The sequence below is a fragment of the Silurus aristotelis genome (assembly GCF_946808225.1).
Source record: "Silurus aristotelis genome assembly, chromosome: 20".
Taxonomy (NCBI): Eukaryota; Metazoa; Chordata; class Actinopteri; order Siluriformes; family Siluridae; genus Silurus; species Silurus aristotelis.
In genome coordinates, this window is record NC_139593.1 from 6,186,593 (window position 1) to 6,201,128 (window position 14,536).

Consider the following 14,536-nt stretch of genomic DNA (forward strand, 5'->3'; position numbering starts at 1 on the left):
CTGACGTCATAGCTCTCCTGTGCGGTATCCGGCGGAGAATATCCGGCGCTCGGCCTTTTCAGCTGTGTGTCTCCGCCGGGCTGCAGTCAAAGCCAGCTCCTCCTGAAACCTCGCTCCGCCATCCGACAAAATGATCATCTACAAGGATATCATCACCGGTCAGAATCATTTCTAGCACTCTTGCACCGCTCTCTCCGGCATGATCCCGCCGCTATTTTCCGTGTTTTTACCCCGTCGATGTGCTTTTCTTCAGGTTCCCTCCCGGTCTCTCAGCCGAGCCTGAGGCCTAGTTAGCATATACTATCCTGAGCTCACGCGCGTCCACACAGCTAGCATTGTAATACTCAAAAACTAATTAATTTTAGAACATTTTTACGCTCTGTAACCGGCGTGTCAACTTTTATACGTGTTTCGGGATCAATTTCGGATGATTTCTGAAAAACTGCAAGTCACGAACGAAGCCGAAATGACTTTTATTAGCCTCTCAGCTGTTATGCTAAAACGCCGGCATTTTAACTAGCCGAGTTTTTTTTTTTTTGTACACGTAGCTCTGAGTTTACTCGCTTCTGTAAAGTTTATTTGGCTTTGTATCGATGTTTGTATATACACTCGGGTGTTTTTTAGTAAGATTATTTTATTTATTGTTTAATATGCCTAGTTTTAGTTGGTTAAGTAAATAGTACACCTTTTGGTGATCTTTTTTCCCCCTCTCGGGCCTCTGATGTGTTTCTCTCTAGGATCAGATCATGTTTGGGGGACTTTTTTTTTATTCAATCTTGCTTTTAATATAATTCTTTCACTGCTTTGTAATGAAGAGTTTGAACTAAATCGATCTTTCCTTTGTTTCAGGAGACGAGATGTTCTCAGACATCTACAAAATCAAAGAGTCGGAGAATGGCATGATGATCGAAGTCGAGGGAAAGGTAACCATAACCAATGATCTTTGGATATCCTTCCATTATGACAAAATCCTCTATAACGTGTGATTTAAAGCAGTGAGTCACTTGTATGATTAAACAGTGTGTCATGGCTCAGCGTGCTTCATCAGTACATTTTGTAAAGAACCTAAAGCCTTCAGGAATTTTTTTTGTCAATTGTTTCCTGCGTTGGGGGTTGTCATTCAATAATTTATTATATCTGTGATCAAGTGTTTACTTGTCTTCAGACTGTTGTACATTTTAAGGCCTAAAGATTATAAGTTTCCCCTTAATTTCCAACACATTTGAAGTAAAACAGCACATTAGGTGACTGAGCAAACAAAAACTAGTAAAATAGACACTTTTGGGGGGAAATTCAGATTGTTCCCTTCTTTTGTACGACTTAAGGAAAACGAGTATTTCTCACGAATGCACACGGTTAATGAATCTGACTTCGGTGCGAATTTGCATTTTCCCATTGTGTGATAAACAGGAGACCCATACTGGGGCCCTGTGGCTAAAAGTCATACTTTTTGTACATGTATTAACAAGAGTATGGGGGAAACAATTGATTTATTACTTGTTACAATTCACTTGGTAATCAGTAACACTGCTTCCCTGAGTCATATGACAAGAGTTTTTACCACTGTGCCATGTTTGTGTCTGTAGATGATCAGCAGAACAGAGTGTGACATCGATGCTTCGCTGATTGGTGGCAACGCGTCCGCAGAGACCCAGGACGAGGGTTGCGAGTCGTCGTTGGTCAGTGGAGTCGACATTGTCCTCAACCACAAGCTCCAGGAAACCAGCTACGACAAGAAGTCTTACACCGGATACATCAAGGACTACATGAAGGCGTGAGTGTTCTCCATTCCTCATTCGGCACTGGTATACAGAGCAACTGGTTTTAGGTTCTAACATGTACATGTACAGACACTCTGAAAGAACCAGAAAAAAGGTTTTAACCTCGTCTTAGTGGTAAAAGTCATTAAATGGATATTACCTGATTAAGTGTTAATGGTGTAATTATAAAGCAGTTTTCTGTTTTACATGGGAGTAACCTAAATTTTCAACTTCTGTTAGGGAAACTGTATATTTTGTTGCAGGTAGTAGTTGAGTACACCCCACCCTTAGGGAATTTACAAAAATTAACAGCTTGAATGGGGCATACTGACTGGCTGTACTTTTGGGACAAGTTGTGTGGGTTTTTTGGTTTTTATTTTTTTAAAGGCAGCTTACAGAGGTGGATTTTTAGCATTTCACAAGTTTTCATTCACTCTCTGGTCTGAATTTACACTCCCTCTTTCTTTTAAAGACTGCCTCACTAGTGCATTTGCCTTGCACTTTTGTTTTGGCTGAAGTTGGAAACAGACATCTGATTTGTTCACAGCACTCTGCTCTAGTCGAAAATAGAAACACTGGCCATAAATAAAGGTGTCTTATATTTAGACATGTCTTGTATTTGCGTTCAGGGTGTTTAGTTTGCCAACAGATTAATACTGGAAAGTCACGCACCACTCTAGCTTTATTGTTTTGTTTGTAAAGTTTTAGGTTTCTTTTTGAGCATCTGTTGACAGCCCGGTTTGCTTCTCTTCTGTAAGCGAGTGGGGTTTATTTTTATAGATGCTAAATAAACCGTCCCTGCGCTTTCTTCATGTCTTGTCGGTGACTTTGGAGATTGAATTGGGGACAACATGCCTTCCTTGAGGGTACTAAATGTGATCCTTTGTGGCTGAAGCTGTATTTTACTGTACATTAAGTACATGTTTATTTGCCACAGGGTGAAGGCCAAACTGCAGGAAACATGTCCTGGGCGGGTAGAGCCTTTCATGGCTAATGCTCCAGCTGAGGTCAAGAAAATTCTAGGCAACATCAAGAACTTCCAGGTAACTATCGGCTTGTGTGTTTCTAATACTGATGAATGTACGATGATGACTATCTTAGGACACCTTTGGAGGTCACCGCCAGTGAAACTAAATCATATCCTGAGTACTATTCTACCTCTCTAGTCAGGACTTTGCTTCTTTAGTTCACCATCTGATGGAAATCTTCCTTGGTGCAGTTTTTCACAGGTGAATCCATGAACCCGGACGGCTCGATCGGTCTTCTCGACTTCCGCGAGGACGGAGTGACGCCGTACATGCTCTTCTTTAAAGACGGTCTTGAGATTGAGAAATGCGTAAGTGTCTTGTGTGTGTTAGCTAAAGAAAGCATGTCTTATGTGGATGAAATTAAGTCAGTAGTTTTGTTTAAGAAAATTAGTCACCTTTGTGGTAGAAACAACCTACAAAAGAAAGGACTTAGTTGTTAAAATGTACGAATGTTATTTTCCTTTATTTATATTTATAAAAACTGGCCAGAGTGGGTGGGGCTTCAAGCCCTTTTGTGTTAGGTTTGATAATACTCTTGTGGACGATGGTGGCACTTGAATTGGGCAGAGCCTTGTTTCTGGCATCTACTGATAGACCTGTTGCCGTTATCTGTGGCCTCTGGGTTTGCACTAAGATGCGACAGTAATGCTCCTCGCGCTTTCTAGCTGCCCCCGAAGTGGCAGAAGCAGATTGAAGAGAGGAGAACATACTGCCTGTGTTAGTCTGGCATCTTCATGTTTAATTCCCTGCTTCGTTATGGGGTGTCATGTTCGCATTAATATTAAAACTTTGTTACGTCTTGCACATATCCAGTAAACAGGATATTCAGAGTTGTTGAAAATAATGACTATTAGAAGACAGTTGTCTTTGTATGTTTCTGGGTAGCATGTTTTCTCACTGATTGTAAATGCTGCAGTGTTCATGCTGATAAGAAGCAAAGTGGCTGTTTAGTTTCTACACAGAGGTGCAAAATGTCCCACTTTTGTGCTTCTATTGAATTGACAAGTATGTGTTAGGAGGTAGCTAATATACCAATCATTTGGCAACAAAATTTGTGTAAGTTTATTTTTGACTTATTAGCAACTGCTGTTTATCTTTTGATGTATACGTGTGCATGAGGCATCTGATTGGCTTGTTGCTTGCTAGTTCAGTTTCTTTAATGATCTTGAGAACGATTATCCTCAGGGATTGTCTAATCCATTTGTGTTTGATCTCTCACTAGTAAACCACCACGCTTGTGTCCCTGACTGCTTCTCCTAATCAGCGGCTGGCCGTCAAAAGCTTTTGGATCAGATCACTCATTCCATTCTACTCCATCGGGATCGGAACCGAAAGCCCATTTAACCCCTCTTTCTCTTCCTCTACGGCCACCGCTTCGGTTCCCATATCACCGTCCATGCTGCGGAACTCGAAGCCCCTTTACACACCAGCTCAGGGTGGGGGTGAACAGTATTTTTTCTTCTTTTTTTTTTTTAAGTGAGCTGAATCACATCGCAGAGAGCTTTGCATTGTCAGGGGAAGAAGACGTGAATGATGCAGCTCACTTTAGTTTTTTTTTTACTTCATTACCATCAAGTTTGACTGCCTGGGAATTGGTTTCGCTGTGTGCATGTCGGCACTCAGGCGGCAGTTGTACAGGTATTATTCTGATCCCCAACCCTCCCCCTTCATATTCTCCAAATTACGGGATTGTATAGGACTTCTTGGCACTATTTGTGAAATAAAGTCAAGCTGCTGGCTAAAGGTGTCTTGTGTAGAGAGTTACGTTATTTATTTTCACTCCAGAGAATCTGTAATTCTCGAGCTGGGCTGCAACCAACAATCATTTTGATGATCCATTAATCAGTCAAAACATTTATTATAACTATATAAAACCCTAATTCGTTATTTATATATATGCAAGTGTACTTGAAAAAAAAAATGCATATGCCGTGTTTCTTTAATTTTGACATTGTATAAAACTTATAGCTTGTTGAGCACATGGGGGATTTCTCCATTAAATAAATGCGCTCACGCTGGGTTGTTCCTGTTAGAAAAAAAGACAGCATTTAACTATGCAAGGTGAAGCAATTTGTGTACATTAACATTTGTATTGTTTTTAATGATACAGATGGCAAGTTGACAACCATGCTTAAGAATTCCATATAAAATATAACAATTTTATAAAAAAAAAAAAAAAAACCCATTTTGTTCAGTTGTAAAGATAAGCATCTAGAATATACAATTACCTTTTGTATAATTAAATGGTATGCCTAAATTAAATATCCAAACAGTCAAACGTAGTAAAGCTGCAATAAATCACATTTGGAAAAGGGTAAATTTTGTAGTAACGAAATGCTATAAAAAAGAATGGCATGGAGAAACACAGCAAACTAACAGGTTTAATTAAAAAAAAGGGTGAAAAAATTATAAAATGTACAAATGCATAATCATTCACTGAAAACCACAACAGTGACCTAAAAATGCAATCATTTACTGTTGCTGTTATTTGCTGCTTTTAGATTTCGTGTTTGTTCGCACAGCTTTAATTGAATCCATCATCGTTGTGAGTGAGCTGATTGCACAACCAGATGCTCGTGAGTCACAACAGATCCAGTGCGACTGTCCTGAAGTTACAAACCGTTTACACAATATCACTCCATTAAACTACATTTTCATATGAGGATTATACCGTGTGGATGTTTCGACTTCATGACTTGAGACGCACACTTTTTCCTGTGCCGGTTGACCCTGTACTCTCCGCCATTTCGCAAGCGGCGCTCTTTGGAAACAAATGTTCTTAGGTGTTTTGTAGTTGTGTTCTCAATGTTCTAGCAATGTGCACAAGGAATTCTATAGTTAAGCGAAAGTCCTTCAACTCTTCACTAAATCCATTTGAGACAATTTTGTCATTCTATACTTGGAAGTAAATCTGTTCTCCAGGTGAATCAGGTATCTCCAGAGTCTTGCATGTATTCATTGTTGATCAGGACAAATTATAAGTAGAATATAATTGTTTATAAATAATTGAAAAAGGACACACTAGTTGTGTTTAAATAATTAAACAGGTTGCCAGTGTCGTTTTGAAAAACGAGATGATGGAATGGTCTAGACATTTACGGATCACACAACGTTACATTTTTGTACTAAACATTTATTACAGGTTTGTATACAGTACATTAAAAACTGATGCTAAAATCATAAAAATAAATGAATGGGTTTGTTTACAGGATGTTCTTCATCAGTCACTTCTCTGCCTCAATATTCTGCAAAAGTCCCCAAAGCTACAGCAGCGTAATCGTAATGTTCCACATGTTGTTTTTTTGTCTATAAAATGGTGTAAAAACATTACACTTAAAAGAAAAAAAAAATGCCTACACAAAAAAAGTTTTACTATGCAGTATTGAGGAGACAAGATTTGTTTCCATAGCAACCAGTCTACGGGCTGCCTCCATTATATTGAGACAAGACGATATGAATTGATGATCAGCTGCTCAGTCACTCTTTTCCTCGTTCTGGTAATGTCTGTATTCAGGCTTCAGCTCCCAGGTGTTCTTGTGAGTTCCCTTCACATTGTAGATGCCGATGTCACGCAGGATCTCTTTCAGGTAAATCTAAATGTATACACACACACACAAACATGACACAGTTGTTCAAAAGTAGTCTCAGATCTTTTAACAATAGGCCTATTTACAGAACTATACATTTTACTTTATAATCTAGTCTCTATAAATGTATCTCTAATGAATGAGCCAGCGGTGACTGTGGCAAGGAAGAACTTCCTGATATGGTATGAGGAAGAAACCTTGAGAGGAACCAGACACAAAAGGAAAACCTACCCTCATCTGGGTGACATCACATGTCCATTCATTACAAAGCCCAAAGTCAAAACATGATATACTGTAGATTTTAAAAAGCGATCCACCTCTATCCAATAACTTTCAACGGTTCATTGCTTGGAGAGATTTGAGTGGGTGTTATGATATTATAACCCAATAAAATACATAAAACAACAGAAAGGTGCATACAAGTAATACAAGTCATGATAAGTCAAACTGATACACACTATATACACAAAAGTATTGGAACACCTGACTTTTCCAATCACATGTGGCTCTTCCCCAAACTGTTACCACACAATTTTATAGGATGTCCCTGGACGCTGGAGCATTATATTTTCCTTAAATCTTCCCAGAACAGTGAAGGTTTCTTTCTTTCTTTCTTTCTTTCTTTCTTTCTTTCTTTCTTTCTTTCTTTCTTTCTTTCTTTCTATCTATCTATCTATCTATCTATCTATCTATCTATCTATCTATCTATCTCACAAGAGGGAGTACACCACTCATTTCAGCAACCATTTTATTATCTCTTCTTTAAGGACAATACTATAGAAATGACAAGTGGATATATTTTAGGGGTCAATGTGCAGCTTGTGTAGCAGTACAGATTTAATGTCCTCTGAAAATAACTCAACATACAGCCTTAATTGTTTAAATAACTGGCAACAAAAGTCCGAGTGGTAACAGCTGTACGTCGTGTAATCGTGCAAAGCCACACGTCCTATACATCATGTTCATGTTCTGTCTGCTTGACAGGATCATACAAATTTGTGTATCTTTTATTAGAGCAGTTAAAATTTGGTGCTTTGAGCACAATTCTCTCATACTGACCACTGGATGTTCAACATGGCACCTCATGGCGAAGAATGTTGCGAATTATAATTGTTGGCGAAATTAAAACCTTGAATACAGTCGGTTTTGTGGTTGTGTAGTTGTTGTTGTGTGTAACTGGTTACCATAAAAAATGATAATGTACTGGACATCAATATAAACCTGTGAGTCACTCGTCCAAGAATGATCAGAAAAATACATGTTCATTACCACAGGCTGTTTGGTGATGTCCACAAGGTCTTTAATGTTGTAAAATTGGTGCTTCTCGAAGGCAGAAAAGAGCATGTCCAGCACCTGCTGCCTGTCCGCTCGAGCTCTTTTGCCTTCTTCCTTCTTCTTTTTCTCATAATCCAGCTGTGAGAGGGGAAAAAAAAAGCCCAGAATGAATAAGAACCACTCTACAAGAACATGAAGCAACAAAAAAAATCAAGACAGACGTTTTATTCCTCTTATACCACAGCGAATTGCTAACGATTACACCTTTGCTGATGCTTTTTATCCATTTATAGTTACATTTTAGGTCGTGAAGCCTCTGTAAAATTAGTCAGCTCCTGTTCTCATTTACATTTTTGGGGACTATAAAGAGTCGTTTCTTCACTGTGCTCAATTAAAGACAATAAAACACAACCGGAAAGCGTCAACTTCTCCGTCCTGAGGAAAACCTACTATTAAAAAGTGCTCGCACTGGAGACTCCAAATGACACAAAATACACCATATGGTTAACAAAGATTTGTGGACACCTGAGCATTAGATTGGTGTGCGCTCCATTTCGAACATCCAATTCCTAATTTATTCTTCATTTCTTTTCATAAACACCTCCATTCTTCTGGGAAGCTGTTTCACTAGATCTTTATAGAGATTTGCAATCATTCATCCATAAGGGTAAAGTGGTGAGGAGGCCCGGGGTGCACGTCAGCATTCATTTTCATCCCAAAGATCTTCAGTAGAGTTTATAGCTCTATAGCAGGAGATCTTCCACTCCGAAACATGTAAAGCATATATTCATAAAGCTGGCTTTGTGCACACGGCATTGCCATGATGGAACAATTCAATTTATTTTTATTTGTATAGCGCTTTTAACAATGAACATTGTCTCAAAGCAGCTTTACACCGATAATGTGATGATTAAAGGTGAATATGTTCTTTATAAGTGTAAGTTTGTCTCTGATGAGTGAGCCGGTGGCGACTGTGGTGAAGGAAAAACTCCCTGAGATGGCATAAGGATGAAACATTGAGAGGAACCAGACTCAAGAGGGAACCCATCCTCATCTGGGTTGCACCAAATGTCTATTCATAGCAGATATACAATATTGCGGGGCACAGTGATGATGATCAGAAGCGAAAAGTAGTCCTGAGTCAGTGTAGGAGACTGTTGACATTAACTACAGTCCAATCCGTTCTCAAAGCACCCCGTTCTCACTCCGGAATTTCATGGAACCACCCAAGGCGTTGAAGAGAAACAGTCTTGGTAAGAACCACACATGGTCAAGAAAAAGTCAAGTGTCTCAATACTTTTGTCAATAACAGTACGCTCTTTTTGTGAAATTCTACATCTTTAATTAGTTTAATATTATCCAAATCGCCCTTCGAACAGGTCCATGTGAACAAGCTGTTACTATAGCAACGCCAGCGCATTAAAATGCTGAAAGAATCCATCTGACCAATCAGATCGCTGGATTCAAAAGCACTCTTGTAGAAATCTACACAAGATCAATTCATAAATTCATTTTCTTTTCTTATTGTTATTATTTTATTGAACTTTGTTATACTCACATTATAAGCATGGTTGGCAACAGGTTTGTAGTTAGTTGTGACGGGTTTTTCCAGCTGCTGAGAAAACCGGTGTGGCTTCGACGACTCTTCGATCTGGAGCCTGTAACAATATGATGAGATCAGAGACAGTGTAGAAAGGTGTTTCTGTGTGCATGTGTAAGAGTATATACCTTTTCAATCTCATGTAGTTCTCGTTGGCGGCTGGTCTGCACTCGGCTCTCTGCACCACCACGCCCTCCAGGGCCAATTTGTCTTTGTGAGAAGACACATACAGGGTGCATAAATAAAATGGACATCTTCTGATCCGAAAAACAGCACACACTGCCACCTCCGTTCAAGCCGGAGACGCCTTTCTGTATAATTCTCATTACAGATTTCTCTGCACGCTCTGTTTTCCAACACACGGCCTGCCACAATATCTTACATCTAATCTACACGAAGATGTGTGTGGTGAGCTCACACCACACCTTATCGCATAATCAGATAAAACTTGTGTATCGAAATAGTTCTAAAGACGCTCCAATAGTCCTGAGAGTAGACAGAGGACTCACCTGGGACTGTACCAGTACCTGAACCGCTGCCCTCAGCATCTGACTGGCCTATGAGAGGGATGGCAACATGAGAACCAAAGGAACACACACACACCCACACACACACACACACACACACACACACACACACACACACACACACACACACACAGACACACACACGCGCCTCCTACATACATTCACACACTACCGTGAGAAAAGCCTCAAACACTCTCACATACTCATACTTACATTCACACAATGCCCATGAGACAAGCCACAAGCGTGCACACACACACACACACTGGCATGAGAAAAGCCTTAAACACACACACACACACACACACACACACACACACACACACACACAAAAATTCATACACTGCCATGAGAAAAGCCCTCCCACCAACCATACACATGCACACACGCACGCGCACACACACTCCAAGCCTCCTATATACATTCACTCCCTGCCATGAGACAAACCCCAAACACACACACACACACACACACACACACACACACTGCAGGGAGTGCTCACAATTTACTATGATCACGCCCACACCGATATGAACACAGCTGCATAGCCACGCCCACAATCCCAAATCCTGAAGCACATTCCCATCACTCCTACTCCAACATTGGGACTTTAAAAAAGACTGTACTTGAGGTACGTGATGTTTGAGTTATTATGAGCTCACACTACACCTTTTCGCATTATCAGATAAAACTTGTGTGGTGTCATTACGAACAACACACAAATGGCCACTACACACGTTTTGTCACGTTTTATTATAATGGACATCTGTAAATAACTTCAATTGTTTAAAAGACAAACACATCAGATTGGTTCGAGTTGCCAGGAAGGCCATGGTGACTCATGTGATCACGCTCTACAACTGTGTTGAGCAGAAAAGCATCTCAAATATCAGAACCTGACCTGACTGGTTCAGGTTGTTGCCATTGCAGCACCAGAGTCTTTGTCTTGGCAGACACGATTGGATCCTGGTGTGGTCCTTGTGCTGAAACTTCCCCACTCTCCTCAACATCTGAGGTGTTTTGAGATGGTTTTCAGCTCAACACAGTTGTAAATAGTGACTATATAGTGTTCCTGTCAAACCGACACAAACTACTGTGTGTGAAAGATCAGCACCTTCTGAAATACTCAAGTCAAGCTCATACGGTACCAACAACCATGCCAGAGGTTTTAGTCACCAGGATCACTCCGATCTGATGTTCGACGTGAACATTAAGTGAAGCTCTTGACATGCGGAGAAGAGATGCAGAGGTGACGTCCTTGGTTGCTGGAGTAAGGAAAGAAGGAAACCTCTTCATATTGAGATTGACCTGCAGCGTGTGCGTGTGTGTGTGTGTGTGTGTGTGTGTGTGTGTGTGTGTGTGTGTGTGTGTGTGTGTGTGTGTGTGTAAAAAAACCCTAAGCTAAGTCCTGACGCTGAAGCAAACTCGAGTTCACAAAAGTGCACAAATCAGCAAAGCTCTGATTTTAAAGAGCACACCAAACGCACACACACAAAACCCAAGCGTAGCACAGAAACAGCGGTCATTTGAAAGAGAGAGAGAGAGAGAGAAGCTTGATTGAGAGAGAAGCTTGATTGAGAGAGAGAGAGAAGAAGTTTGATTTGGCTTATGGGAACCAGGTTATTGTCACAGAAGTGCACCATCAAATCGCACGCCCACGGCACTGCAACACCGCAACACCGCACGACACTGCACACTGATCCATTAATCAAGCAGCCGTGAAAAGTCTCACATGAGCAGCGGCAGGGGGGGAAAAGCCCAACACAAACAAACAGGATCATCACACCAAAAATCACCAGATCGATCGGCCACTGCGAAACACCGACCCCCGAACGAGAAAACAAATTGAAGACGAGGAGAAAGAGTGACACACAGAGAGATGAATAGATAGAAGTGTACGGAGAGTCGGAGAGATACAGAGAGAGAGAAAAAGACAGATGCATACAGAGCGATACAGAGAAAGAAAGGGAGAAATATAGGGAGTGCGTGAGCGAACGAGAGAAAGAGAGAGATAGAGAAAATGAGGAACACTAGAGATGAATGACAGCATGACAGCAAACCCAACCAAGAGCACATTAATAACTTACCAGCTTGTTTCTCTCACATTCAGCTATTTAATAATATCACGTTATCACCTGCACAGCTCTTTCAGGGCTTCGCTTCTCACCCCAACACTCAACTTTCATTTTTATATATATATATTCACATTTTACATTACTTAACTACACTTTCCATTCTTCTCTTTGTTTTTCCACCCTCTGTCCCTGAAATGTTGACTGAATTATGGAGGATTTTAAACTCAGAGACTCAAATACAAAATCAAAGACGTCGTAGATGCGAAACGTCATACACATTGGATTTCCCCCCCCCAATTGTCTGAGATCTAGAGCCCATACAGCTATAAGTAAATAGTCATAACGCTGGAGGTGAGAACTCTTTACCTGAGGACGTCTCAGTGAAGACAGTCAGGGTCTGTCCACCGACCGTCTGCAGGGTAAACGGGTGTTCCCGAGGCGCTCGCACCATAGATGCCTTTTCCCCCATTCCTTCTATCGTAGTCAAATCCTCGTTCAGAGTGAAAGACACCTGATGAAGACAAAGTCGGGCTGAGGACACGACATTTCTACCTCATACTATGAGCGGAGACTACAGCAGTGCTGGATGTTCTAAAACCGGAGTGAAAACAGTGTAATGATCAGCGCTCACTCACCTCAGCCTTCCCCTGGTTCCTAGAAATCACACAAGGAGACTGTTCAGTGTCACGGCTCTCTACTGCACATTAGACGCTTTTAATACACGTGTAACTACGTCACTTACTTCCCGATTCTGAGTTTTCCGACTTCTCCACGTCCAGGTGCTTTGGCCCATTGTTGAGCCAAATACTTTGGGACCTGCGTGACGTATAAACACTGATTTTACGTCTATAACCTTCGTTATAAGCTCTCTACGCTCTCTTTCCCCTCTATTTGGCTTTTTCCTAATAAAATTAAATATACCGCAACAACAGTAGGGGAAGAATTATTTCTACAGATAATAATATCAAATTTTTCATTCATCAAATATCAAAAATTTGGCTTTTATACATTTATTTATTTTTTTGTTGTTTCTTGCTTCTGATAAATGTTATAATAAAAATGTTATAAATTAGTTTTAGAATATTATAAAGTCAGGGTTTTAAGGAATCGACATATATTTATATCATATTTAATAATTACATATTCTATATTTATTTAATATTTAATTATTATCAAATAAGCTAGAACACTAGGCAAACGAAAAAAGATCCACGGTCTTTAGATTTATGAATTTATTATGAATTCCTCATTGATTTTATTTTATTTATATAATTATATAATATACCTAATAAGCCTGATACTACAATTATTTAAAATTTTTTTTTTTTTTTACTCATTAATCTACACTTGGTACCCCATAATTTACAAAGTGAAAATATACATTCCAAAAATGTCGGTAAATTTTTTTTTAAGTAAAAAAAAAAACAACCCTGATATATATTAGATTGGATTAGATTAGATTAAACTTTATTGTCATTACACATGTACAAGTACAAGGCAACGAAATGCAGTTATATATATATATATATATATATATATATATATATATATATATATATATATATATATATATATATAAATATAAAATTATTCAAACCCTTTGCAACAACACTTGAAAATCAGCTCAGGTGCCTCCTGGTTTTCTTAGGAGATGTTTCTACACCCTGACTGGAGTCTACCTGTGGTAGCTGTGGTAACTAGCAAGCCATGAGGTCAAAGTAACTTCCTGCAGGGCTCAGAGACAGGATCTGGAAAAGGCTAGATTCAGATTTTCTGCACAGAGACCTCCATAATTCTCAAAAGGAAGAAATGTGGGATAGGCAAGACTCTTCCAAAAGCTGGTAGCATGGGTTTTTGCACTGATGAAAGGCTTCCGTCTAGACACTCTGCCATAAATCCCCAGATCAGTGGAGAGCTGCAGTGATGGTTGTCGTTCTGTAACTTTGTCCATTCGCCACCCAGGATCTCCAGAACTCAGTCAAAGAGAACACCAGGTTCTATCTCAGCTCTCTTACAAAGACCCTTCTTTCAGATTGCTCAGTTTGCCCAGGCTCTTAGAAGAGTCCTGGTTGTGCCACACTTCTTCCATTTGAGAATGATGGAGGTCACTGTGCTCTTGGGAATTTGCAATTTGTAGCCTTCTGCAGATCTCTGCCTTTCAACCATCCTGTCTCTCAGTTTTGCAAGCAGTTTGTCCTCATGGCTTGGTTTTTGCTCTGATCTGTGATGCCTTCTATAGAGATGTGTGTGCCTTTCCAAATCATGTCCAATCAAGTAGACTCCAGTCAAGGTGTAGAAACATCTCAGCAACGATCAAGAAAACAGAGGCACCTGAGCTCCTAATACTGAATACTTATATACTTGATATTTTAATGAGAAAAGATTAAACCATTATATGTATATAGTGGGTTGTAATGGTATTTGTAGCGGAAACCATTTCTATTGTGTGTGTTGTTACTTACTTTAACCAACCAGACCCCAGTGTTTTGTTTAGCTCCGGTTAAATCCACGTCTCCTCTGTCTGACATGATCACTGCTCCTCTTGAGATTTAATATAATGATATAATGTTATAATTTGAGTAGGATCTCAGGGTTTCAGACCTATGTTTGGATCTACTGTGATGTTTCTCCTGCGTACTCGGGAATCCCAATGTGACGCTGGTACGGTGGCCGCGTCAGGGCAA

The 14,536-nt window shown here is 39.9% G+C and overlaps 2 protein-coding genes across 4 annotated transcripts; one reads left to right on the top strand and one right to left on the bottom strand.

The window, feature by feature from the left end:
• tpt1 (tumor protein, translationally-controlled 1) lies at positions 1-4,535 on the top strand. 2 transcript variants are annotated; one of them, XR_014530298.1, is made up of 6 exons: positions 1-158; positions 850-923; positions 1,587-1,774; positions 2,698-2,803; positions 2,980-3,890; positions 3,940-4,535. XR_014530298.1 is itself a non-coding variant. In XM_083521681.1 (6 exons), the coding sequence occupies exons 1-6, from the start codon at positions 131-133 to the stop codon at positions 4,011-4,013; spliced, it is 516 nt and encodes a 171-aa protein (XP_083377807.1). In that variant the 5' UTR covers positions 2-130; the 3' UTR covers positions 4,014-4,535. The 2 variants fall into 2 exon arrangements, 1 of the variants encoding a protein (XP_083377807.1); XM_083521681.1 differs by having other exon boundaries at positions 2-158; positions 2,980-3,096; positions 4,011-4,535.
• Positions 4,536-5,900: 1,365 nt separating this feature from the next.
• gtf2f2a (general transcription factor IIF, polypeptide 2a) lies at positions 5,901-14,536 on the bottom strand. Of its 2 annotated transcripts, XM_083522861.1 has the most exons (9): positions 14,315-14,536; positions 12,595-12,668; positions 12,488-12,506; positions 12,219-12,363; positions 9,760-9,807; positions 9,379-9,460; positions 9,209-9,308; positions 7,645-7,788; positions 5,901-6,381 (listed from the first exon to the last, which is right to left on the bottom strand). In XM_083522861.1, exons 1-9 carry the CDS (start codon positions 14,378-14,380, stop codon positions 6,262-6,264), a joined length of 798 nt encoding a protein of 265 aa, XP_083378987.1. In that variant the 5' UTR covers positions 14,381-14,536; the 3' UTR covers positions 5,901-6,261. The 2 variants fall into 2 exon arrangements, with proteins under 2 accessions (XP_083378987.1, XP_083378988.1); XM_083522862.1 differs by lacking the exon at positions 9,760-9,807.

Bases quoted from the DNA above. Each gene is read 5' to 3' on its own strand.
- tpt1 (XM_083521681.1), top strand. From the start codon at position 131: ATGATCATCTACAAGGATATCATCACCG. The intron at 159-849 runs GTCAGAATCATT...CCTTTGTTTCAG, and splicing joins CTACAAGGATATCATCACCG to GAGACGAGATGTTCTCAGAC. The intron at 2,804-2,979 runs GTAACTATCGGC...TCCTTGGTGCAG, and splicing joins GCAACATCAAGAACTTCCAG to TTTTTCACAGGTGAATCCAT.
- gtf2f2a (XM_083522861.1), bottom strand. From the start codon at position 14,380: ATGTCAGACAGAGGAGACGTGGATTTAACCGGAGCTAAACAAAACACT. The intron at 12,669-14,314 runs GTAAGTAACAAC...TACGTCACGCAG, and splicing joins CTGGGGTCTGGTTGGTTAAA to GTCCCAAAGTATTTGGCTCA. The intron at 9,461-9,759 runs GTGAGTCCTCTG...CTTCTCACAAAG, and splicing joins AGGTACTGGTACAGTCCCAG to ACAAATTGGCCCTGGAGGGC.